This window comes from Carya illinoinensis, chromosome 8, assembly GCF_018687715.1.
Source record: "Carya illinoinensis cultivar Pawnee chromosome 8, C.illinoinensisPawnee_v1, whole genome shotgun sequence".
NCBI lineage: Eukaryota > Viridiplantae > Streptophyta > Magnoliopsida > Fagales > Juglandaceae > Carya > Carya illinoinensis.
In genome coordinates, this window is record NC_056759.1 from 26205697 (window position 1) to 26232047 (window position 26351).

At 31.3% G+C, this 26351-nt stretch overlaps 1 protein-coding gene and 1 long non-coding RNA gene across 3 annotated transcripts; one reads left to right on the forward strand and one right to left on the reverse strand.

Moving 5' to 3' along the window:
• Positions 1 to 830: 830 nt before the first annotated feature.
• LOC122318948 lies at positions 831 to 3239 on the reverse strand. The gene is made up of 3 exons (XR_006244955.1): positions 2951 to 3239; positions 1536 to 1573; positions 831 to 963 (listed from the first exon to the last, which is right to left on the reverse strand). It is a non-coding gene; the product is annotated as an uncharacterized LOC122318948 (long non-coding RNA).
• Positions 3240 to 18381: 15142 nt separating this feature from the next.
• On the forward strand, positions 18382 to 25790 carry LOC122318946 (aspartyl protease family protein 1-like). Of its 2 annotated transcripts, none has more exons than XM_043136716.1 (10): positions 18382 to 18823; positions 22206 to 22350; positions 22558 to 22793; positions 23450 to 23674; positions 23767 to 23902; positions 23992 to 24065; positions 24153 to 24270; positions 24347 to 24407; positions 25199 to 25270; positions 25363 to 25790. In XM_043136716.1, exons 1-10 carry the CDS (start codon positions 18519 to 18521, stop codon positions 25575 to 25577), a joined length of 1587 nt encoding a protein of 528 aa, XP_042992650.1. In that variant the 5' UTR covers positions 18382 to 18518; the 3' UTR covers positions 25578 to 25790. The 2 variants fall into 2 exon arrangements, with proteins under 2 accessions (XP_042992650.1, XP_042992651.1); XM_043136717.1 differs by having other exon boundaries at positions 18388 to 18823; positions 24153 to 24252; positions 25363 to 25788.
• Positions 25791 to 26351: the final 561 nt, after the last annotated feature.

The following is a 26351-nucleotide window of genomic DNA, read 5'->3' on the forward strand; positions in this document are numbered from 1 at the left end:
ACTATACTAAACTATACTATACTATACTAAACTATTGTAACAACCCCGTCCTGGGAAGGGTGGAATCGCTACGTATATACCTGTCCTTCTTCTATTTATTTCTTTTCTCCTTTTTTCTTTGTTTTTTTAGTGATATGCGATCAACATGAACATGACACACGTGCACTCTAAATTTCTAATTTAATAAAGGGAATACCTGATAGACATTCTATTTAACATTCATCCATAAACAAACTCTCAGAGTCTATCATACTTTCATAAAAACATAATTGTTCTAGTTAGGAAGAGACTCCATCTATACCATACGTACAAAAAGGCACTAAGTCAATATATAAGGATTTACCATCACCCCACCATAATGGTTACACCGTACCAAAAGATACATGGTTTAAAGTCAAACCTGACAAAACGTCACGACAAGGGACCCATCCCAACATAAAAAATAACATCCATGAACATAACCCGTCATTCATGTAAGGTCGAACCAACAGGGAAGACACTAAAAGTCTGCCTCTCCCTCTGCAGTAATGCCCTACTCCCCAGCCTTTTCGTCATTACCTGGACGTTTAAAACATAAATACAAAGTGGGTCTAATACTCAGTAAACAGTACAACATGTTGTTAACTTATTAATCATCTAATCTTTTCTTTCGAAAACATGCATACATAAACATTTGCTGATTCTGATGATGCTTTCATGCATAAACAGTTTAAGAAATAAATCATACTTTCTTGCATAAACATTTAAACAGTACTTTCACGCATAACATTTAAACAGTACTTTCATGCATAAAATTATCTTCATGTTTCACTTTCATTTGGCAGGTACACACTATTGCGCCCCATGTGTTGGGGTTAGTGGTCTTTTGAACCTGATTCCACCCGTGTCCGCGAGTTAGGAATCCTTTTCCATCAGGGTGCAGCACTGGGTGCACCACCAGTACTACTTACCCAGCATTGCAATCTGCACAGTCCTTTGGTACCATCATTCATTTATCAGTCATAGCCATTACGTAGTTTTATACATTAAAACATTCATTTCCTTTCAATCATTCCTTCTTTCATTTAGTCCTTTACTTTTCAATCCTTTTCATTTAACAATTAATTCATGAAAAACATCATTTAAAAGAATGAGCTTAAACATCATCTTTCATGCAGCTACTTATTTTCATACCTTAACATTCTTTTCATTTATTTTCTTTCTTTGCAGTCAAACATTTTCATTGTCTTTTCTTAGTCCAATGCATATGCGTTTATTTTTGAAAAAGAGCATTTCATGTCATGCTACGTATAAGTAAGAAATTAGTTATTTGAGGGAGCATGTATGAAAATCTCATAACTTAGAATCTACGTGCATGCATTACCTTGTACACATACAAACAATTATAATCAATAGGGTGCTTAACAGGGGCTACCAAGAAAGGCTTGTACATAATATAGACTCCTTTACTCTTTCTTTAGAAGAACATTTGAAGAGAGAGAGAGACATTCTTTCATAAGAGAACTTTGTGTAAAAGCATGGTCATAGCTACTTACCTTGATACTCCTCAATACTTCCAAAGTAAACATAGGTCCTATTCCAATAAATAATAAATGTGTTAATACCCATCCAATATCCTTTAGGCCTCCCTTTAAACTAGAAAGCTTTAATATTACAATCTAACATCCTTTCTACCCTTAATGTTACCTTAATTAACTAATCTCTCGTCTAACCTTTACAAGAGTAACATAATTAATACTTAAGCATGCTAGCTGTTCATGAAGGGCCACTTGGGTATTTTACATGGAAAAGTGGTTGAGAACTCATAGGCTTAACAAACTTCATTTGTTTTAGGCTTACTTTGGAATTAATGGAAGTAAAGGTTCAAATCTGGAAAAAAACAAGGCTTTAAAATAAATCTAGGCATCTCAAATAGGCTAAATAAATTCTAGGAATCATGCCCCTTTTAAAAGAGTAAATTGTATCCCTTTTTAGAAAAGGTTACCTTGCAAATAAATGGCCTTTTGAGTTGGGAGGAAATAATTGAGAAAGAGGGGCAATCAGGGGCTATTTTAGGCATCAAACAAAAGGGCATTTATAAAATTTCTGCATTGTTGGACAGCTTACACACATTAGCATAATATGCACAATTAACCATTCACTTCTTATACTGATTTAGGCTGTAAATCTAGTAACATAAGTATAATAAATAGTCTAGTTAACATTATTTGTTAAATTAAGCATAACATGGAGAATAGCAAGAATAACTCATTAAGTAAACTTTAAAAACAATCCTTAGTATCAAGGTTTATAATTTAATCCTTTAATACCCCTTTTAAAGCAAGCTGTAAAATAAAATAACTTACAAAGAACCAAGCCAAACCTCAACACAAACACATGGCATGAACATATATATATATAAGAGAAATACATAGCAAACTCCCTTAATAAATTTACCAACTACCATTTTCGGACATGGGAAAAATATATAGCAAAACTCCTTTAAAATTTTCAGTTAGGCCAAAAGAGAACACATATAATATATTGCAACATAAGGATTTAACCACAAATAAATACAAGCTAAAAACAGTTAAGTCATCCTCCAAAATAGAGCTCACGCACTTATACCAAAATTCTTCCAAGAGTAATCTAAGATCTTAAATAAGCTTATTTGTCAAAAACCCTCTTTTATTTCAAAATATATAAAAACACAACACCAAAACAGCCCCCCATACATATTTGGCTAAGCAAAACAGGGCATAAATATATATATATATATATATATATATATATATATGTACATGAAAATCACAACAAGAAGAGATACAAAACCGAATCTGAAACACAAGTGTTATACATGGTTTGGTTAACCTTAAATAACATCCCAAAAATCGAAATATATGTGTGAATCAGCCATAAATTTCAAAACCCACATATAAACATACTAAGGAATAAATCCAAAGCCTTTTACCTTCAATTTTTCGCCTTTTAGAAGATGAAAACAAATTTCGAATTCCGAACTATGAACAGCCCGAAATGGGTATAGAATGAGTGTATGGCATGGTTTGGGAAAGGAGAAAACAATTTCTTTCTTTCCCTTGGAGGTCGCACGGCTTGAATAATGGAGAGAATTTTAGTTTTTCTTGAGTTGGAAGATGAAAGAAGAAGAAGAGAGGAAGAAGGAGAAGGCATTGGTGAGGCTTGAAGGAAAAAGGAAACGAGTTCTTGCTTCGCTTAGAACCCACGGGTTGGGAAGAAAAGTAAGTCTTGGTCAAAACTTCCCTTGGAAGCTTAGAACACACGAGTTGGGAAGAAAAGTAAGTCTTGGTCAAAAGTTCCCTTGGAAGCTTGAAGAAAGGGACGGCTTGGATGAAAAATAAAGAGATATTCACTTCACCTACCACATCCAATGGTAAAAATCAAATGGGGCTATTTCTTAATTAATTAAAGTTAAGGGCTTAAGAGAAAATACTATAAGGCCTTAAAAACCATGTACTTAATTTATTTTAATAACCCACATAAAAATAAAAGTACACCCATCTTAAAATAAAATAATAAGATAAAAACAATATTTATCTTAAAATATTTAATTTAAAGATTTAATAAAAATAAAATGACGTAAGGACGTATGTAGTAAAACTCGGGTATTACAACTATACAATACTAAACTATACTATAAAGAAATTGCTATATTTTGTAAGTGGCTAATGAATATTAAATTACTGGATGGTTATGCCTTGAATCTAACAAGGTGTGTGCAAGCAAATGACTAGAAAATGAATAGATTAAAAAGACACGAATGTCAATTACTTTTTCAACGTATCTTGCCTGTTGGTTTTGTAGGCACTTGGCGAGAGATGTGTGCGTGACTTTGACTGAGTTGGGTGTATTAGACTTATGTGCTAGAACATTGAATGTAGAAGGTTTGGATCGTATAGAACGAGAAATTGCTATAATATTGTGTAAGTTGGAGAGTATTTACCACTGTCATTCACCCATCATTATTCTTCGATGTCATGGTTCACTTAGCCGTTAATTTTCCATGCAAGGCTCAACTTGATGGACTAGTTAGTATAGATGGATGTATCCCATTGAACGGTTCCTTGAAAAGTTGAAACGCACAGTGGGTAACAAGGCCTGCCTAGAAGGATCAATTCCAATAACATATATTGACAATAAGTGGCATACTTCCACAGAGTTTACATGAAGTTTGCTCAACCAGAAGGAAACTTTGATGTTGAGCTAGCAAGACAACGAAATGGGTTTTCTGTGTTTTCCTAACAAGTACTTCCACTTGGTGCAGCACATGGTTATGATTTGTGTGGAAGAGAGTTCGAGAAATCTCAGTGGTACATGTTAAACAATTGCCCTGAGATAGAGAGCCACTTGAAGTAAGTTGTTGTTATTTGTTAATTAATATTGTAATTTAATTTAAAAAATTATAAGAATATAAATTATTTGGTAATCTTCAATTTCAGTAATCATATTAACGTGCTCAAAGAACTAGAAGTAAATGACTCTTTGCAAATGCCAGTTTGAATTATTAAAAAAATATATTGATTGTTTATTTTTGTATATATATTTATGCTTTATTAAATATGTAGGTTATACAAATGCATGCGAGTAATCCAAATGATATATCAGACAAACTATATGCATTGGCGCATTGGCCCCTCGAGATGCACTGCTCGATATTCTGCATGTATTTCTTGGGAAAGTAGGTATCACGTAATGGATCAAGAATGCTATAGGAAAACACAAAATAATTGTGTCCTAGTCGAAGGAAGTCATGATGGAGAAAATATTAATTTCTATGAGCTTATTATCGATATAATTGGAATGAGGTATTTGGGGGAGCTTGTGGGGTATCTGTTTAAGTGTGATTAGTGGGATTTAAGCAATCCTCAGAAGGGGAGTGCGCAATGATGCATATTTTTTTAGTATTAATACATAGAAAGTGGTATGAAGATGATATTTTTATTTTGGCTTTCCAAGCATCTCAAGTATTGTATTTTGATAATCTTGAGCTAGCAAATCAATGGCCAGTAGTACAAAAGTTTTCTCAAAAAAATATATATGATGTTATCCTTGAGGCAAATGGACAAGATAAAGAAGAAGATGATCCCTCTACTCAAGAAGCATACCAAGAGAGTCAACCCCTCTTTAACTTATTTGTGGATTTGAGCCAATATGAGATGATTCCATTACATAGGGAAGATATTGAACCTAAAATTGTTGATGCAACAGTTGAACAAAATGTTGAGTCATTTAAAGTATCTACAGATAATGAAGGCGAATGGTCAAATGAAACTGATATAGATGATTGACCATTTTTGTATTTACATTAAACTTTATGACAAATTTTTTATCTAATGAATGTATCAGTATTTCAAAATTATGACACTGAAGAGGAAGGAAGTTTGCATCCCATCTCCACCTATTCCTATCTCTCCATCTGACTCACTACTAGAGATTGACTCTACAAAACAAGGTAAAAATCTAATAGTCATTTTGTCTCAATTAAGGTCATTCATACATATTACATCGTTTCTAACCATCATTTACTTCATTTCTACAACGAATATTATATTTTATATAGTTAACAGTACAATATCGTCAAGGTTGAGGCATTACTAGAGGTGTGACATTGAAAAAATATTGTAAAGTGGTTAAGATTAAGGTTAACATTCTTAACAAACATACCAGCAGTGAAGGACAACCAGCAGCTTGGCTTACATCACATATGGATGCTTTTACACGAACTTATGCACCTTTGGCTACGAGTTCAGGACAGAAAGTGTCCCAATATGTGAATGAGCTTATCAAGAAGCGTTATTTGGTAATGTTTAAATAATTGATTTATATTAATATTATTTAATATATATATATATATATATGCAAAAAGAATATTCTAGGTGATAATATCTTTGTGTATATATTTTTTCAATGATGATTTCAATCTAAATTTTGGTCGAAGAGAAGAGCGTAAAACTATTGATAAACTTATGTGTAATGCATTTCGTAAATATAAGGTAAGGTGTCATAAGCATTGTAATAAGTTTCAGAATAAGGAAGATGCACGCCAACATTCTTTTTAGGATATCTAACCTTCCGACTGGGAAAAACTTTGTGACATATTTTAGGATCCATCATATAAGGTAAATTAAATGATTTTTTTTACGTGTCCTATTTATAATTTTTGCTTCCTAATATTTACAACTTCTATATAGGAGAGAAATTCTATAAACATAACAACTAGATCAAAGTTTGAGATTCATCATCATGCAGGCTCAAGATCTTTCAATCTCCTCTCTAAGAAATCGGTAATACTATTTTATTGTTTTTTTATTGTATATAGTTTGTTATTTGGAGGTATTCTAATAATTTTATATCTCAACAAGTGTCTCTTGTAGCAATAGTCAAATATCAATTATAATCTGAAAAAATTATAAGCTCATTACATACTGATCGTAATGCAGAGTGAACTCATCTTGATGCTTATGAAAATTATATAAGTATTATAACCTATTTTAATTAAACATATTTGAATATTTGTGATGATATTAATTCTTTCTCTTGTGTGTAGGTCAAAATGTTGCCCTACATGCTAAATCAGTGTTATATCAAAATTTATCAACAAGTGATGTTGAAATTTTTTTACAAGTTATCGATCAACGTTCAAGATATTTAAAGGGTGTAGCTTGCTGTGTAAAACTTTTATCTCTTCCTCATCATCCAGGTTTGCCTCTAACACCTCTATAACGTTAGAACAACAACAAGAATAGTTTAGGAGAGAGGTGCAACTCCAAATATAGATGCTTATGCAACAGTTTAGGTCTCTAAGCAACTAGTTTACATTATAAGTACAAAATTTGGGATCCATTTCTGTATGAAGAATGCTAATACTACTATTTTATTTATTTAGTTTGCACTTATTACACTACTTTTATAGGTATTGAATAAATTGTAATGTATCTTTTAAAATATTATATATGACTATTTGGTTTTTCATTATTGGGTAAAATAAAATAGTTACCGTTTGAACGATCAAAAACTGTTAGAACAAAATAAGTAAAGACATTCGAACATTGATACAGAACTACAGTTATGTGTATGTATGCTATCATATATGCCATGACATGCCATGTTACTACATGTTCATTTGTTTCACATATTTTTTTCTATCACAAAATACTTATCTATTACATAATCTATTCTGTCATGTATTGTTCTCTATTGCAAGTACGTTAGGTTATGTATTCCATGTAACAGCTCACTATAAATTCAATGGTGAATTTCTATAGGCTTTAGAAACATTGTGGAAACCTCGTAAGTTTTCATGAATCGACTAATCACATGGATTTTAGTCAGTGTTATCATTCACTATGGTGCTAGAAATGCAATTTTATTTATTTGAAGTATTTAGAAGTGTCAGAATGTATTATGATCTATGCCATTAGACTCAATTGATTATTTAGGATTTTATGATATTGATTATTTAGGATTTTATGATACAATTGTCTCATTTTAAATTTTCGGATGAAACCCTTGCTCGAAAATGCGTTTTGCTTTTTTTGAGGCATTTCAGGGTTGAATTTTGATTAAAAAAAAATTACACAGTTAGGTTTTTAAGAATATTTATGATTTTACAGTGCAAATTTTATCTTTCAAGTTCCCGGAGTGAATACTAACCTCAATAGTAGCATTTAGCGCAATGTTTTTAAAATCATAGCGTGGAATGTCCAAAATGGTTATGGAAGTTTTATTTTGATACTTGGAAAGATCTTATCCACACTTGGTGAATAGTTTTGGATACTTGGCACAAAGAGGAACCATGAGATGGATTGTGAATGAATCAATGTGTGAGATCATACTACCTAAGCAAAACCCTATTTTTTTCATTCGATCACCCAAATTGAGCTAGATTAAAGAGAGTTTCAACCTTAGTAAAACCCTAAATGATTGGAATCCAATTGAAAATCCAAAAAATTGGTTGAAACTGAAACCCTAAATGGTTTCCCTAAACCCTAATGTTGCCTCCAAATCCTTTTTTATTCGATTTCTAGTATTGTGTTGAATCACTTGATTAAATGACTTTCACATAATATTAATTCACCAAATTCTTGTTATGACATCATTATCCAAATTTTTAAACATTGGAAATTTGATTGGGCCATAAAAAATCAGATTTGGGCTTGATAGCAATTCAAACCCTAACCAAACCCCCTTTAAACCCCAAATTGAAGCTCACTCGGTTGAGGCCCACCAAGGCCCATGAATTTGGCCACCTTGGCAAAGCTTCTTGAAGAAGCTTTCTCCCCACTTGGCAGGCCATCCACTGCCCTTGCCTGCACCCAATACTGTCTTGATATAGAGGAGAAATCCACCTCATCACCCTCCATACCTCACATCTACAGGAGACAATCCTTGCCCCCACTATTCTCCACTTCATGTGATATAGCCACCTCCAATCAAAGGTCATTCAAGCCCCTAGCTCCCCCCTCCAAAAGTATAAAGTCGTACAAGGCATATTTCACTCCATTTCATCACTTCTTCACCTCATTCTTAGATAGAAACCCAAAAGAGCTCTCTCAAACAGAGTTCTGGGTATTTTTACGTAAAGATTTTTTACCCTTTTTAAGCATTTTCACACAATGACTCCTTCATAAAAGTTGTTTTTTTGTTTTTAGTCTAGTTTATGTAGATATATTATTAGCTTCATTACATGGTCATTTGATTAGTTAAAAGTATTTTTAACCATGAAAATGTCATTCTGGGCATGAAACTGGAGAGTATGTAATGTTTTAGAATTTTTGACCAAACTAATGGAAATATCTTGGTCCAAACATTTTATGGAGTGTTGTTAGAATGTGTTTATGAGTGTTCCTTGAGGTTTTGTTGCATAACTAAAACTTTTGATGATATGTTTTCTTAGATCTAGAAACTTGAAAACTAGAAGTAAAAAAAAATAGCTTTTATTTTGAGAAAGTTTGAATATTTCATGGTTTGATCTTATTTACATGTTAGGATGTTATTTTGAAGATATTTAGTATTAGTTTCAAAGATATGATTTTTCTACGCAAGAGGATTTTGGTTAGGCCTAAGATTTGATATTTGTGGGTTAGATCTAAGTTTTATTGATTTTTAGACATGTGATTTTAAGTTTGATGGTTGGATCTTCTTTAAGATGCATTTTTAAACCATGTAATATTTTAGTTTGAAGATCTCATCTTTTTAAACCATTGATCAAGAGATTGATCAAAGCTAGTTAAGACAAAATTTTTTATTTTTGAACTAAATGTAAAACCAAAAACTCCAAGTGTTATTTTGTGATTTTTGGTATTTTTTTAATGTTTTAATGAGCTATTTGTTAAAAATTTTAGGTCTTTTTACAAAAAGTTTGGTGTTTATGATTAGCTTTTTCTTAATAGATATTTTAAGTATAGTTGTAAACTTAGGATAGAAATATCTTTGTTACAAAATTTTGGTTTAATCACGAGTTTTGAAGTTTAAAGAAATTGAAACAAATATCAAGAGAAATGACCATGAATGTTTCGGTCATAGTGAGTTTTCTATAGTTTTGAGTTTAGGACAAAATTTCTATGAGGAATGTAAATTTTGGTTTTTTATTAGTTAGGACGTGAAGTCGTTAATTATAGATAAAATAGTCATTTTTCCAAATGTAGAGGGTAAAATGGTCATTTTATCATAATTTGTCTCTTTTACACATTTCTAAGTATTAGTAATTAAATTTCTAACTTTTAAAATACCCTCTTACAATTTCTTGTGTTTCGTGTTTTATTCTCGTAGATGCGACGATCGAGATAAATTAGCTCTTAACTTACTATCAATTTACTATGTATATGTGATGGGTAAGGGAACTGCAGTTTTATGTTTGTATGTTGTCCTATATGGCATGCCATATCATTACATGTTTATCTGTTACACAAATTATTCTATCATGAAATACTTATATGTTACATAATATATTTTGTCGCGTATTTCTTTCTATTGCAAGTATGTTATGTTACGTATGTCATCTATTACATGTATATAATGTCATATAATATTCACTGTTACATGTTATGTGATGTTATGAAATATTGTTTGTTACATGTTATGCCATATTATGAGATGTTGTCTATTACATGTTTTGTCATATTATGAAATATTTCTACCTCAAGTAAATCATGTCTCTTGAGTTACGTTCAAGTCATGTTATGTGACTTCAAGACTTCTGTCATTTCATATTCCAGTCACGTTTCATCTCGAATACAATTGTGTATATCGAGAATAGTTAAGTTTTAGTTATCAATTAATTTGTACTATGGTCAAGGATGATACACGCTGCTTGGTAGTGCTGTCAAGACTATGTACTACCGAATACTAAGATGAATGAGTATAATCTACCGTACTACAGATGGATAAATGAATTAAATTATATTATGGTCAAGGATAATACACTCTGCCTGGTACTGTAGTCAATGCTATACACTACTGAGTACTAAGGTGAAGGAATATAATCTACCGTACTATAGATGGATAAATTGGTTAAGTTATATTAAGGTCAAGGATAATACTTGTTGCCTGGTACTGCAGTCAAGGCTACACACTGCCGAGCACTATAGTGAAGGAGTATAGTCTGTCGTTATGTTATGTTCACATTTATGTTATGTTTCAGGTCCACATTTATATTATGTTCAAATTCACGTTTATATTATGTTATACTCACGTTATGTTTCAAGTTTATATTTATGTTATGTTTAAACTCATGTTCATTTTGTGTTATGTTCACGTTCATGTTATGTTATATTCAAATTCATGTTATGTTCAAGTTCCATGTTATGTTATGTTCACATTCACATTATGTTTTAAGTTCACATTTATGTCATGTTATGCTCAAGTTCATGTTATGTTTAAGTTCATGTTTATGTTATGCATGATCACGTTCATGCTATGTCTCAAGTCATGTTATGTTTTAAGTTTACGTTCATGCTCTGTTGCTAGTCTATGTTATATTTTAAGTTCACGTTCATGTCATGTCCAGTCAAGTTTAGTTTATGTTTCAATTCAAATTATGTCAGTTACGCCATGCTATATGTCTAGTTATGCTATGCTTACTTACGACTTTAATTATGTATTCATACTTTTACTGTGCTATGCATGCATCTTTAACTTGTGTGGGAGTTTCCTGTTAAGTTGCTGAGATTTATAACCAAATCTCACCACGGTAGTCCAAACTACCATTCCTCCCGAATGGTAGACAATGTGTCAGGAACAAAACAGAGAACGGACATGGGTAGATCGAAGGAGGTTGACTAGATGCCACAGACATGGCACAGAGCATTCAACCTCCATAGTTAGGTTTTTGGATAGTATTTTGACCTCATTGATCGAGTTACACAAGTTACTCGACGAATTGGCCCAATAGTATATTTTGGTAATGTAATGGAATCTGGTCTCCCATGTTTTTGAGATTACAGTCTTTTGAGACTTGTACTGTAATCGTAGATGCTTATTTTGTTATGTAATTATGCATGAATTACATTTTAACTATTTGGGATATTGTACCTTTGGTTCATAGTATTGCTAAAAAAAAAATTATTCGCTGCAAATATTGCATAATGCTATATGTATGTTAGGAACATTGCATCTTGTATGTCATGATCGGGGGCAAGTAACCTTGTATTGTATGTCCCGACTCTTTATATGTCCGTCCAATCCCAAGCGAAATTTGGGGCATCACATTCCATCTGTTACATGTATGTCATGTCAAGTAATATTCATTATTGCAAGTATGCCATGTTATTCATGTTGTCTGTTACATGCCATGTCACATAATATTCACTGTTATATATTAGGTTATGTTATGAAATATTGTCTATTACATGTTATGTCACATTATGAAATGTTGTCTGTTACACGTTATGTGATGATATGAAATATTTCCTGTCTCAAAGTACATCATGTCTTTTATCTTACATTCATGTCATGTTAAGCTATGTAAGGACCTCTATCCTTTTATTCCATGTCACGTTTCGTCTCAAATACAGTTTGTGTATTTTAGGATCAATTATGTTAAGTTTGTTCATGTCTATCACGACCCTAAATGCTAAGATGAGATAATATCCAAATGGACCTTATTTGTTCATATTAGAGTGTCTAAACTAGTGTGAAATTTCCTGGGTTGACAAAGCATAGTCAACGAGCTTCAAATGTGGCCTAATTAATTGGTCACCAAAACGAAGATGGGCACTAACACCGATGGTGCCACATACAATACGTATGACCGCAATAATTGTGGCACGTACAATAAATGTGTCCACAGCAATCGTGGCACATATGTTAATGCACTCACATGTGGTGCTGATACTTGTGTTGTGATGCAGTAATCGGCAGGGTCACATGGCTTAAGGGAACCCGTATAGCACCCACATTTCACTTTCATTAATCACGCTTATTTATTGAATAAGATTTCAAGTTCATGTTCATGTCCAAGTCATTTCACGTTTAGTCATATTTCAAGTTCACGTTCATGTCGAAGTCATTTCACGTTCAATCATGTTACAAGTCCTTATTATTCAAATCAAATTCATGTCATGTCAAGTTCAAGTTTAGTTCACGTTTCAGTTCAAGTTATGTCAATTCATATCATGTTATATGTCAAGTTATGTTACTCATACTTATAACTTTGATTATGCATTTATGCCTTTACTGTCATGCATGCATCATTAACTTGTGTTAAAGTTGTCTATTAACTTGTTGATATTTGTAATCAGATTTCATCGTGGTAGTCTCAACTACCATTCTCCCTGAATGGAAGGCGATGTGTCAAGACTAGGACAGGGAGAAGACATTGGCAGACTGGAGGAGGTTGATTAGACACCGCAGATGTGACGAGAAGTTACACAAGTTACTTGACGAACTAGCCTAGTAGTATATTTTGGTAATGTAATTATGGAGTCTGGTCTCCCTTGTTTTGATATTACAATCTTCTAAGACCCTCATTGTAATCATAGATGTTTATTTTATCAAGTATTCTTGGATTATGTTTTAATTATTTGGATAGTATTAGTTTGGTGCATAGTATTACTCAAAAAAAAAAAATTATCCGCTACAAATATTGCATAATGCTAGAAGTATGTTAGGAACATTGCGTCCTTATATGTTATGAATGTGGGTAGGAAACCTTGTGTTGTATGTTCCAACACTTCAAATGTTCATCCAATTCCAAGCGGAATCTGGAGGTGTCACAGTATGTATGTATTATATAATGAAATTAGTAATTAGCCATATATATAGTATAAGTTGTATTAGTTGTAGTTATTATGTTGCATGTGCATATTCTAAATATTGGTGAATCTATATGTTGAAATATATATATATATATACTAGTAAGATGTTACGTACCTGAGAAACGTATGGCCAGTTGATATGCATAGTGCTGTGGAAGGTGGCCAAACAAAATGCTTACTGTATTTTTAAAGTAAAACAAAATCATCAAGTGAGTACTTCACTTTATGAAAAAGCTTTGGCGCCACATGCATTGCAAAATGGAAATTTTTTAGAAGACGCAATGACATTAGTCTCCTTGTAACTGGAGAATGCTACTTACCCATTTGTCAACACGACCAGTAATCAAAATATTGTTTGGTGCAGTGCTTCTGCCCAGTTTCATCTCATTGGATCCTCTTAATGCACGCCTGTAACAAGACATCGATTAGAACTGTGACTCACATCTCTTCCCAACCATTAAGGTGATTTAGAGGGTTATTTACTCAGAGAACCTATTATATATTTTTTGAATAAATGCTTTTACAAGAATATTACCCAGGTGACCACACACCCCATATGAGCATGTTAACAAATGAGGGAGTTGTTGGTAAATCTAAAACATAAAGGAAGCAGGCAAGCCCCAAATATGAGAAAATAATACCAGCTTGCTCATACCTGAGATTAAAAAAAAAATAGTTCTTGCCTACTTTTACTTTTTCGTTTCTGTCTTTCACCTATCATATGTATGGATAGACAATAGTCAGAGTCGGAGATAACTAAACAGAGCAAATATGTAAAGTTATCAATAAAATAAATGGACAAAATCATAAATTTTCAAATAGAATAAAAGCAATGATAAGGACAAAAAGGGAAAAACAAGAATAAAGAGGGACAAAATGGGAAAATGAATTTGGAGAAAAGTGGGGACAAAATGGAAAATAAAATTTGGAAAAAATCACTGTAGATGCTATATAGGCCTTTTTTTTTAATAGAAGATATAAGATAAGACTATAAGTTGCACATATGGTATAATTGTGCTTATGCTGTATATTTGTTAAGTTATATAGAGTTAATAAATAGGTAAATAGAAGCACATGGTTAAATGTAACGCAATAATAGAAGTTTATACTCTAATTTTGATCTTGATCTTGACCAATCATATGGAGTCTAGAAATTGAAAAGACATTGTTAAATTCAACTTCGAGTGCCATATTCCTCTTCATAATCTCCATATATATATATATATATATATATTCTCAAATTGCTATGGCTCATAAAGTCAATTACCTTGCCTCGTATTTCTTCAACTTATATTAAAAAAGTCGTTTTACACGATGTGTAAGATCATACGCAAAAGCCATTGAAAAAAAATGCAAACATTTGTAAAAAAAAATAATAATAACATTGATTTTCAGCAGCAAACCGTGGCACCTCCACATCAATTGTAAGCTTCAATTTCATACCAAGTGGACCCTCTAATATTCAATTCATTGATATTTTCATGATAAATAGTTTACACAAATTATAGTAATGAATGTTCTAAAATCTACTTTAACATGTATTTATTCCTCTCATAGTACTTTATATAGTTAAATTGGAATAAGGATTTTTGGATATCTTAGTAATTTTCATGTGAACATGGCAACCATATTTTGACTATTTGGGAATAGGACAAAAGGAAAAAAATAATATCTTCAAATCATATAATGCTAAATAAATCATATATTTGACAAAATTATTAATTTTAGAGAGATTGAAAATGTTGTTAAATCCGCGTGGATCATGAGTCAACTTGTTACCAATTTTTTAGCATCAGTGATGATGATCAGAAGATCCGGAGATGGCCAAGTACAGGTGGAGATAGCTTAATTTTAAATAACTAAATATAGAAGGCATTAACAACACATAAATATCACAAATATTTACATGGTTTAACCCTAAGACCTTAGTACATATATAAAGATTTGGAAGGAGTAAATCTGCTATAAATGAGATGGTTACAAGGTGAGAAAAAGAGGGAAAAAAAATAGTGAAGATAAAAGGGAAGCCTTTTCTTGCTTAATTATGTCCCCATTTACACAAGAAACCAACTCTTGGTTGAGAGAATTCAAATTGTTCCATTTTTTTGTCTCTTTCTTTTCCTATCATACATTTGACTATATACACGGCTTATGACTTTAGGGCTACGATTGAATTATATGTCCGGTCATTACTCGATCTATACACGACTTGAACATGACGACCAAGTGGCTGTTCTTGAGCTCATTCATTGAATTTCTCGACACAAATATTGTTCCAATCAAACCTTTAATTTTCTAAATAAATAAACCCTCTTAATTTGTAGAGAGACTTTGATTTTGGTTTAATTTGGAGCATGTCCTCTTCGACAACGTTTGTTTCCCTTTAAGAAAAATACTAATGGCATTTGCCACGAAATTGATTATTTGTAATGAAAATAAATATCGCATTTGCAACTCGACCACGAAGAAACGGTCTTAATTTTATAGTATTTTCATTAGTCATGCATGACTAAAAATGATTCTAAACTAAATATTATTGTTTCTGTACTCCAAAACCTAACCCCTAATATTAAAATAACTGTATATCTTTGGAATGGTCGTATGCTTTCATTGTCATGAATGTGAGAGCGCAGCAGCTTCGTGGGTGGAAGTTTTAATTTGCATGCATTTTAAAAGAATATTAGTTGTTTATAAACTGCTTACCTAACATGCAAAATAAAAATAATTCTTTTGATTACTCATGAATTCTGGATTTATTTATTTTTTCTATTTCGAAAAGCAATTAAACGATGCCGTAGAGGAGATCAGAATGTCAACTCTTGCATGAAATTATCTAAATTCCCCACCAAATCTGTGGATTGTGTGGAAGGAAAAACCCACAGAAATAGAATGATTCAACGTATAAATGCTCTTATAATGAGTCAAATCTCTATTATTTTATGCGTATATATATAATATTTATTATATGAATCTTGTAATAGTTAATAATATAATTCATGAATATCGCGAGATTTTTATGTGATTGTGTAATTTCTAATAGAACATCCCTATTTTGAAAATAAAAATGATAAATAGAAAATTTATTAAAAGATATATATGCTATCGGATTGACACTTGGCGAATGCCCGTTACTTCATTAAATACGCAAGCCGACCGACCATGAAATCACCTTGCATGCGCATGATTTATATAATAAATGTAAACCACGATGTTATCCGGTACAAAGATATTGGAGGCCGTATCTTGAAAATTGAAATGGTAAAAGAGGAAGCTTGATATATTATAAAGGAGATTCTCTACCAAATATCTTACCGACATAAATAAAGAGATTATGTAAAAGTAAATGTATAGATTGTACGTGATTTGTTTTATTTATTTTATGAGAAATGATATTTACAGTCGTGGTTGTGCAAGTGACGTATAGTCGTTTTGAAAAAAATAAATTAATATGGGATCCACGTAAAAAAAAAAAAAATTAACTTTTTAATCGTGGACTCTATTCTTTTCTAAAGTGATTGTGCATTTACAACTTTACGACCGTATGTAGAATTGTCGTTATTTTATAATAAAAATAATTTTATAATTTAATGTATTATATCAAATTATATTATTTTATAAATTTATTTTTTTGTAATCTATTTATAGTTAAAATATTTCTTTATTAGGTGACTGCCCGTTATATATCTTTTCACTAAATACGCAAGTTGCTTATGGAATTACCATGTAAAATAATATATTTTTTATTTATAGAATATTGTTGATAATAATTGTAATAATTGTTTTCGCGTAGATAAGTTTTTGGAATTAAACTAGAATTAATGATGATTTTACATTCGACTATTAATGAAAAGATTAAATGGATTAATTATTTTGTCTATTAAATATTATATACAATAAATTTGAATATTAATAATTTGATAAATGTATTTTATACCCGAGGAAACTTAGATATTGTTTGTAATCTTTTTTCTATCATTTTTTAATCAAATAATTAATAAATAAGTAAAAATAATAAATAACCTTTATTCAATTAACATAACATCAAAACGATAATAAAATTATGATAATTTATAAAATTATAATTAATAAGAATTTTGTAGTCATTTTAGATTGAAAAAAGAAAAAAGACCAAGCACAAGGGGCATATCCCTATAAATAATCAACGTGGTTTCACATACCATCTCAACTACTCTCTTCTAAATTTTTTTTATAATTATAATTTTTTTTAATTTTTATATAAAATAAAATAAATAATTTAATTTTTTTAAATTTTAAAACAAAAATAATATTAAAAAAATATATTTTAATAATATTTTATTCAACTTTCAACTTTAATCTCAACTTATTTAAACTAATCTCATCTCATCTACGAAAATAAACGAAGCATTAGAAACTATACAAAATAAATCTCTACAAAATTAGCACCATTTAACTATATTTTAACTCAAGAAAACAAAGTAGCTTTGTTTGGTTAACCAAAACTAAAAATTTCATCTCATCTCAACTCATCATTACAATTTTTTCAAATTTCCATACAAAATATAATAAACAATCTAACTTTTTCAAATCATAATACAAAATTAATATTTAAAAATTATATTATAATAATATTTTATTCATTACTATTTAAAACATCTTATCTCATATGTGTAACCAAAAGTTATGATACACAGCATATTAATTTTTGAAAAATAATAAATTTATAATATTTTTCTAAGTGTTTTATAATTTTATTTTAAATGGATGATAGTTCTATAGATTTAAATTATTTTTAATAACGTGATAATTATATTTATGGATATTACAATATAAATATAAAATAGTTATTAATATATTATTAATTTTATTTGTTTTCATACGTTTGTTGCTATTTCATTCAGAAGGATATGGAAAAAACGTGAAATTTAAGAAAGTGAGAAAGTGGGACCAAGTGACACTCGCCATTTTCGTCGTCACACTGAAAGCCGGCTTTTGACTTTTGGAGCGTGGACCCACACTTACCTTCCCTCTTCTCCGTCTTCTTGCTCCTCCTTCTTCTTCCGGCGAGAACGCGTCAAACTTTCTCAGCTGCTCCCTAGCCAATTAAACTTAAAATATATACACTTCGCATTGTGCATGCTCCTCTTATTCTCGCCCTATATATATATATATATATGTCTGGATTATCTGTTCCAGAGAGAGCTCTCATATAGTACTCTATCTACAACAACAACGTTCGACAACAACCTTTGAGTACTCGAAGCCATGTCTTGGGGTCGTTTTACTTCCGCCGGTTCATTTCTGCTATTTTTTCTGTTTTTGGGTTTGGGTTCTCGCATCTGTTACGGTTCCGGGTTCGGTTTCGACATCCACCACCGCTTCTCCGATTCCGTCAAGGGAATTCTCGGCTTCGATGGCCTCCCGGAGAGAGGGAGCGTTGAATACTACGCCGCTATGTCACACCGAGACCGCTTGATTCGGGGCCGTCATCTCGCTGCCAGCGACGGCCAGACGTCGCCGCTCACTTTTGTCAATGGGAACGAAACTGCTCTGGTAAACTCTTTGGGATTGTAAGTTCATTAACCCACTCCCTATGTATATTATATATTAAAATATATATTTTTTGTTTTATAGAGTTTTTGGTGAGCTTTTGAAGAACTTGGATTATGTTTGTTTGGCTGGTGAGAAACTGGTAGAAAGAACAATTGATAGGATTTTTTTTTTTTTTTTGTTCACTAGTATTGGGAAATAATATTTACTCTTTTAACATAGAACACATAGATCCCAACGCAATAAGTTCAGAGAATCGCTAGGATGGAGGATTCCGACGGGGATCCGACTCGTGTTTTTTATTTTAGTGATTAAAGAAATATTATTTTAATAATATTGTGAATTAAAAGAACATATTTAAAAGTATTTAAAAAAAAGAAATTGCTGTCGGGATTTGGCTGTAGAGCCACTCGTAAGTTTATTGCTTTCGTGCCCATCTATGAAGCTATGCATATAGTTATCTGTCGGCGGAAAAGAGCCTGAGTTGCCAACCAGCTGCTATTTCTTGTGACGGAAGTTCGAGATTCTTTTGCCTGGAATTCCAATATTTAAGAATCTCCTTTAGTTAAAAGTGCCGGATATTCACTTCAATATTTTTGTCCTAGAGTTTTACTATATATAAATACATTTACACACTAATCTGTATATCAATACTGATTTATTCATATTTAAAATTTAAATTAATACTATTTTTAATAAAATTTATTTTTTGACCAATCATATCATATTAATGCATAAATTAATACATAATTATATTTGTAACTATATTTTTCCTTTATCTTATTGAGAGTTAAATTTTTTTTTTAAAAATTTTATATTTGAATTAGAGGTAAGCATCGATTCAATCGGAATTGTTATCCCTTTAATATGACTTTGTTGGAGTTCGAATCTGACTTTGGCTTCTATAGACTCCTATCCATCTTGTTAGAGCTGATTAGTTGGATTTTTAGAATAAAGAAACACATCCACAATCACAAGTACAAACCAATGGTATCCATAGGATAAAAAAGTATTCATTCCAACGCCACCCATAAAACTTAAAAACGTAATGGAGAATTGAGATTTGTAAGAGGAGAAACAGATAGCATATGGTTCCTATAGATTGGTATCGTCATTGATTTCAAGCTTCTTCTGGCACCTAGTAATTGGGTCAGCAACGTTGAATTGAATCAATAGAAATAAATAATAATAAATAGGTGAGAGCAACGTTTCGAAGAAATAGACAATGACTGGTTTTCATAGATGTGAAAAATGCCACCGCTTGCTCTGTCCACTGGGCTCTGTTGCGATTTAGGTTGTATTTGGACGATGAATTGAGTTGAATTTTTTTTATAAATGATAGTTAGTTAAGTTAGTAGAGTGAGTTATAGGTTTATCTAAAATTATTTTATATATGTTTAGAAGTTAAAATGAGTTTAGAGATATTTATGAGAAATTAAAAAAAGTTGTGAATCATTGAATCTTACATATAAAAAGATATTGAATTAAAAAAAATTATAGGTTCTACGTGCAAAAAGATTTTAAATTGAGATGATTTAATGATTTGAAAGTTGGGCATTTGGATATTAGATTCAGTTCAATATCTGACTGACCTAAGTTGATTTCAGTTGAATTTAACAACCGAATGAGACAACTTTGGGCAGGAGAGGCTTTTATATTTACACTTGGGCCGGTTTGGTTACTAGATACAGATAAGATGTAAACATCTTATCTATATTCTATACCAATTTTTCCAATCTAAACACATTATATTTTATTTTTAAATTTTAAAAATATTCACTTAAATAAAAAATAATAAATAATGAAATCTGATAGTAAATAGTGCAAAACTATCATGAATGGTACGAACATATTTAAACAGTGTGTAAACAGTAACACAAATAGTACGTGAACATTGCATGAGTAGAATTTGGCTGAAAATTAAAATTGTGAGACCTAAACCTTTTTTAAATTTTAAAAATTAAAAATTATTTTATCTCATCTTATTAACAAAATAAATATTTTTTTATAAATTATTTTATCTTATTTTAACTAAAAAAATTTATGAACAATTTAAAATATCTTATTTAATTATATATTCAAACGAAGTCTTGGTTGTTTTTAGTATAGAGTGGTAATATTTGTAAGTGAATCCGGTACTATACACGTGCATACGGTCAAATCAAAGTTTTGGTCGGTGGGCTTTTCAGACGATGAAACGAAAGAGGAAGGAAACAAATTGTCAGAATATTCTTATTGATTATGTATATTTAAATAATATTTTTAATGAATATAAGATGAATTTAAATTTTAATTATTCTATATGTATAAGTCTCTATATTAAAATTTTTATTTTTTTATTATATAATAATAAAATAATATAAGATAAATTTGATTTAACTATTCATATCACATCTCTACATTAAATTATCTATTTATTTATTATATAATATATTAGTACTGAGTAATTAATAATTTAAAAATATTTAATTTTTTTAATTTTTAATTTATTTTATTTTATCATATTTTAATTATTAATTATTAATTTATTTTATTTTATCATGTTTTACTATTTAATTTAAAGAAATTAAGGAAAATTTGTAAATATAGATAGAGAGAGAATATAGTGCATTATAAAAAAATAATAAAATAAATATTTGATGTGTATACAATAACTATTAAATTTGGTTTTAGTTTTAAAATTACTATGGTTAAAAGTTACTATAACTACCCTTTGTCTAATCTAATGTGGATAATTTTGTTGTCTTAATAGTTAAAAAATAAAACATTTTTATATTTAGATATTCCAATGAAAGCGCCCTTAGCTTTGGATTTGATGCAATAATGACTTTTATATTAAGAAAAGGAATAGCTTTCAATGACCTTTCTTTCTATTCTACTTGGCGATTGAGATTTTTTAGATAAAAATTTTGAGTTTTAAAATTAAATATTATTATTATTTTTTTTTTAGAATTTGAAAAAGTAGAAAAAAATGTTAAATTATTTATTATATTTTGTATGGAAATTTAGAAAAGTTGTAATGATAAAATGAAAATTTTATATTTGAGATGAAAATTCTTTGTGACCAAACAGTACCTAAATCGTTGTCCTAAAACTTAGAGCTAAGTTGGAGTATTGACAGCTACAAATATTTTACAATTTATTTTACAATCAACCAATTCAATCTTGCCACTTCATTAAAAATAATTGTGATTTTACACAACAGTCCTTCATTTAAAAATAGAATTGTGTAAGGGTAGTAGAAAATTAGTTGCAAGTTTAGCCAGTATATATCTCAACGATAGAAATAGCTTCTCAAAGCTTATGCTCAATGACAAAAATCTGGATTTTTCTTTTTTGCTTGAGTTATACCTCAATGTTATTGTTTTTTAACCAATTCTTCCAATGTTGTTGATGTTTCAGTTTGCACTATGCCAATGTTTCTGTGGGGACACCAAGTTTATCATTTTTTGTGGCCTTAGACACAGGCAGTGATCTGTTTTGGCTGCCATGCGATTGCAAGGCAGGAAGTTGCGGAAATGCCAGCTTGCAGACATCGTCAGGAAGTGTATGTTATTAACTTTAAACTTCACTATTTATTTATTTTCTTGGAATCATGGAACTCTAAATTATATTGTTGCTTTTACCGCTATCTCGAATAATTCTTTTTGTTTGTGGGTGTGTTTGCGTTATCCTTCTCTTCTAAAATGCAAATGCATAATGTTTTCTGAGTATTTGGTTCTTTGACAATTACTCGATTTCTTTTATCAAGCAGATAATAGACCTCAGCATCTACAGTCCTAGTAATTCATCAACAAGCAAAAGTGTTTCCTGCGACAGCACTTTGTGCGAACAAACTCCATCATGCCCTTCAGCAAATGGTAACTGTCCTTACAACATATCGTATCTTTCTACTAACACTTCATCAACTGGGATCCTTGTAGAGGATGTTTTGCACTTAATTACAGATGATGATCAACAAAAAGCTGTTGACACTCCGATTACTTTTGGGTACGTTCTTCATTGCTTTGCTACCAAGAGATTTTGGTGAATATGTGATGTTGATTATATCTATAGTGATCAGGGTCGAAGCCATGATTATAAGTTTGGAGGGACCGAATATTTTTAGCCTAAAATAAATAGTTGGATTGAAACTTTTTAGGAACACCATCAATAAATAGTTGGATCGAAGTCAGGGTACGTTCTTCATTGCTAGCTACCCAATCAAACGTAGATTTTTTTATTAAATACATTTCATTAAAATAATTATAAACTTTAAAAGAGATATAATATAATATAATATTAAATTTATAATTTTCTTCCAATTAAATATAAAGTAAGAAAATTATTTTTTTCTTCAAATTCTTAAAAACAATTTCTTGAAGACCGAAATCTAATTTAATGATGAATTTGGAGTCTGGCATGGCCCCTCTCTTTAAGTAGGAATGATAATTTATGAGGATTGTCAAGCAGTTGTATTGCCTCGATTTTAATGATTAACTAGAAATCTTTCTTCATATATGAGGAGAAAATGTGAAAAATTAAAAAGAATATCAGCATCAACTCTTTTATCTGACTCTTGTATAACGGGAAATTTTATCTTTTCAGGAATTGTCATTTCTTTATGGGCCTTGTTATAACTTATCTTACATTTTACTCATTTGCAGTTGTGGTAAAAATCAGACTGGTATTTTTTTGGAGGGTGCGGCACCAAACGGCCTATTTGGTCTTGGCATTGAGAATATATCTGTTCCCAGCACCTTAGCAAGAAATGGGCTAACTTCAAATTCTTTTGCCATGTGTTTTGGAAGTGATGGGTTTGGTAGAATCAGTTTTGGAAATAATGGCAGCTCAGACCAAAGTGAAACACCATTCAATATTAGGCAATCACTGTAAGTTGTCACTAATTGATATTTCAAATACCGTTGGGAAAGTTCAAATACCGTTAGGCAATCACTGATTTCCCTCGGGAACTTTTTATCAGTCCAACTTATAACATCAGCATCACTAAAATAACTGTGGGACAAAATTCTACTGAGTTGGAGTTCAGTGCAATCTTTGACTCTGGTACATCGTTTACTAGCCTAAGGGACCCAGCTTATACTTTCATTTCTGAGAGTGTAAGTTCTTCAAATACCACTGTTTCATAATATTATTGGGAGTTTCTTTTCTGTAATATATGAGATTTATTATATATGCTGTTTTACAGTTCAATTCCCAGATCCAAGAGAAACGGCATACATCTGATCCCCAGTTGCCCTTTGAATACTGTTATTACTTGAGGTCATCTATATCTGGAGAAAACCCTATTCCTATTCTGTATTAGTTGCCCTTTCAACTCTGAGGCACTGACTTCCACTTTATATGCAGTGCAAATCAAACCAGTTATGTAACTCCTGTTGTGAATCTGACAATGAAAGGGGGAGACAGATATTCTCTCTATGATCCAACTGTAATTGTCACTACCAAGGTAATTGTCACTACCAAGGTGTGATCTCACTTCCAAAACTTTAATTTCCTATTCCTGCTTGAGTTGTGCTAAAATTTAATGTTGTGATCTCCAGGATGCAGTTTTGTATTGTCTGGGTCTTCTAAAAAGCGATGTTAATATAGACATCATAGGACGTGAGTATCTATTTATCAGTAACTTTTCTTATTTCCTGAGCAAGAACTTTGCTTATTTTAACCTTTTTGTGTTGCATTTTCATGTTTTTCTGTCAGTTTGGAATTTTATATATTTTGTTGAAATTGGACATACTTGTGCTGGTTGAAATTCTGTCCATAATGATGTCTGAAGTTCATAAAAATCACAAAAGTACTTGAATGAATTTGTTTTGATTTTTTCCTTGATGGGGAGAACAAAATTACTTTCTGGATTGATGGAAGTGGTTTCTTGGTTTGTTTTTGGGAGGTGGGGGGGTTGACGTTGAGGAATAGTTACTTGCATCTTTTGGGTGAATAGGTCAGATCTACAAAGGCTGACCATCTTGTGTATGATCAATTCAATGAATAGCCAATTAGAATTTTAAAATCATTACTACATTCACCTTCCCAGTTTTGTCCTCCCTCCCTGGTTAGACTTGTGTTGCCACTCCAAGATGGTTAAAATGCCAAGACACTTCTTCAGTAGTCTCCAATTTGGAGAGATGAAGTTTATACAGTAAGATGTCTTCAATGCAAGGGTTCATATTTCAGGCGGTTTCTCAGCATTGGCTGCGCTTTTTTCATCAAACATTAAGTTTTGCACAAGATAAACAACCACGATATCCATTCACTCATTGCATCATTGAACAAGCCATGAATTTCATCACCCTGATTTTCTTGGCCCCATGTATCACTGAAAGCCATTTTGTATGCTTATGTATTTGAATCAATAAATGGCCACTTACTCTGTGAATTTATTTATTTCCATCCAGAAAACTTCATGACTGGCTATAACATAGTTTTTGATCGCGAGAGGATGGTATTGGGTTGGAAGGATTCTAATTGTGAGTGTGATTCCATTTTCTTTTTCTCAGTGCACATTTCTCTTCTTTTGGTGAATTGTTTTAGTGATTCTAGTGAGACTTGTTGTCACCAGGTTACAATGATCAAACCTCGAACAATTTACCTATTAGCCCATCACAACCTCCGGCTGTCTCCCCTGCTCTTCCTGTCAACCCGGAAGCCACAGGAAGCACTGGAAACAATTCTCAGACACCTGCGCCAGCACCACGAACCAATCATTCGCCCAACTTGAAGTCTTTTACTTGCACATTCACGATGCTTCTTATTTCATTTTTTGCTCTTGTTTGATCATTATTTAATTTTCTAAGGCTTTCTGATTCTCATATAAAATTTACACATAGAAATTTGTTGTATTTTTGGTTGTTACGGAATCAATTCAAAACCTTGTTTGTTTTTTACCTTATCACAATAAGAACTGGAAGCCTTGATGGTCTTCCTATTTTTTACAGTTGTAATTAATATATTTTTATATAGTTGTTTCATTCCAAGTTCAGGTTTTGTGATTTTGCAACAATGTTATTAATTCTATTTTCTTGCCTTCAATAGTTAGAAATCTCTATGATATACTATAAAGATTTAGAACTACAGTGATATATATATATATTGATAAAAGGACGGATCTCGTTACTTTCAATTAAACTAAGAGTGAATGCATGGAGGAATAACCTCCAGATGAATGATCTACTCAGTGAGGAGTAGAGCATTCTTAGCTATTACATGAGCAACATTGCTAGAAATCCTTGGAACATACCGAATAGACCAATGAGGCACGTTTCCAAGTAGCTGTTTGACATCTTTGATCATCATCCCATCTGAGGTCCATTTCTCCTAATTGTTGTTAACTGCATTGTCCACTGATAAAGAATCTCCTTCAAATTGCACTACATTGTCCACTGATAAAGCATCTCCTTCAAATTGCACTTTCTCCAATCCCATTTCAATACAATGTTGCTTTAAGGAGAGCAATTGACTCACCCAACTAAGGATCTAGAAATGTCTCATGAGATTATCTGAGTGTAGCAACTACTCTGCCTTCCCAGTTTCTAACTATAACCCGTATTC

Bases quoted from the DNA above. Each gene is read 5' to 3' on its own strand.
- LOC122318946 (XM_043136716.1), top strand. From the start codon at position 18,519: ATGTCTTGGGGTCGTTTTACTTCCGCCGGTTCATTTCTGCTATTTTTT. The intron at 22,794-23,449 runs GTACGTTCTTCA...ACTCATTTGCAG, and splicing joins GACACTCCGATTACTTTTGG to TTGTGGTAAAAATCAGACTG. The intron at 23,675-23,766 runs GTAAGTTGTCAC...ACTTTTTATCAG, and splicing joins TTCAATATTAGGCAATCACT to TCCAACTTATAACATCAGCA.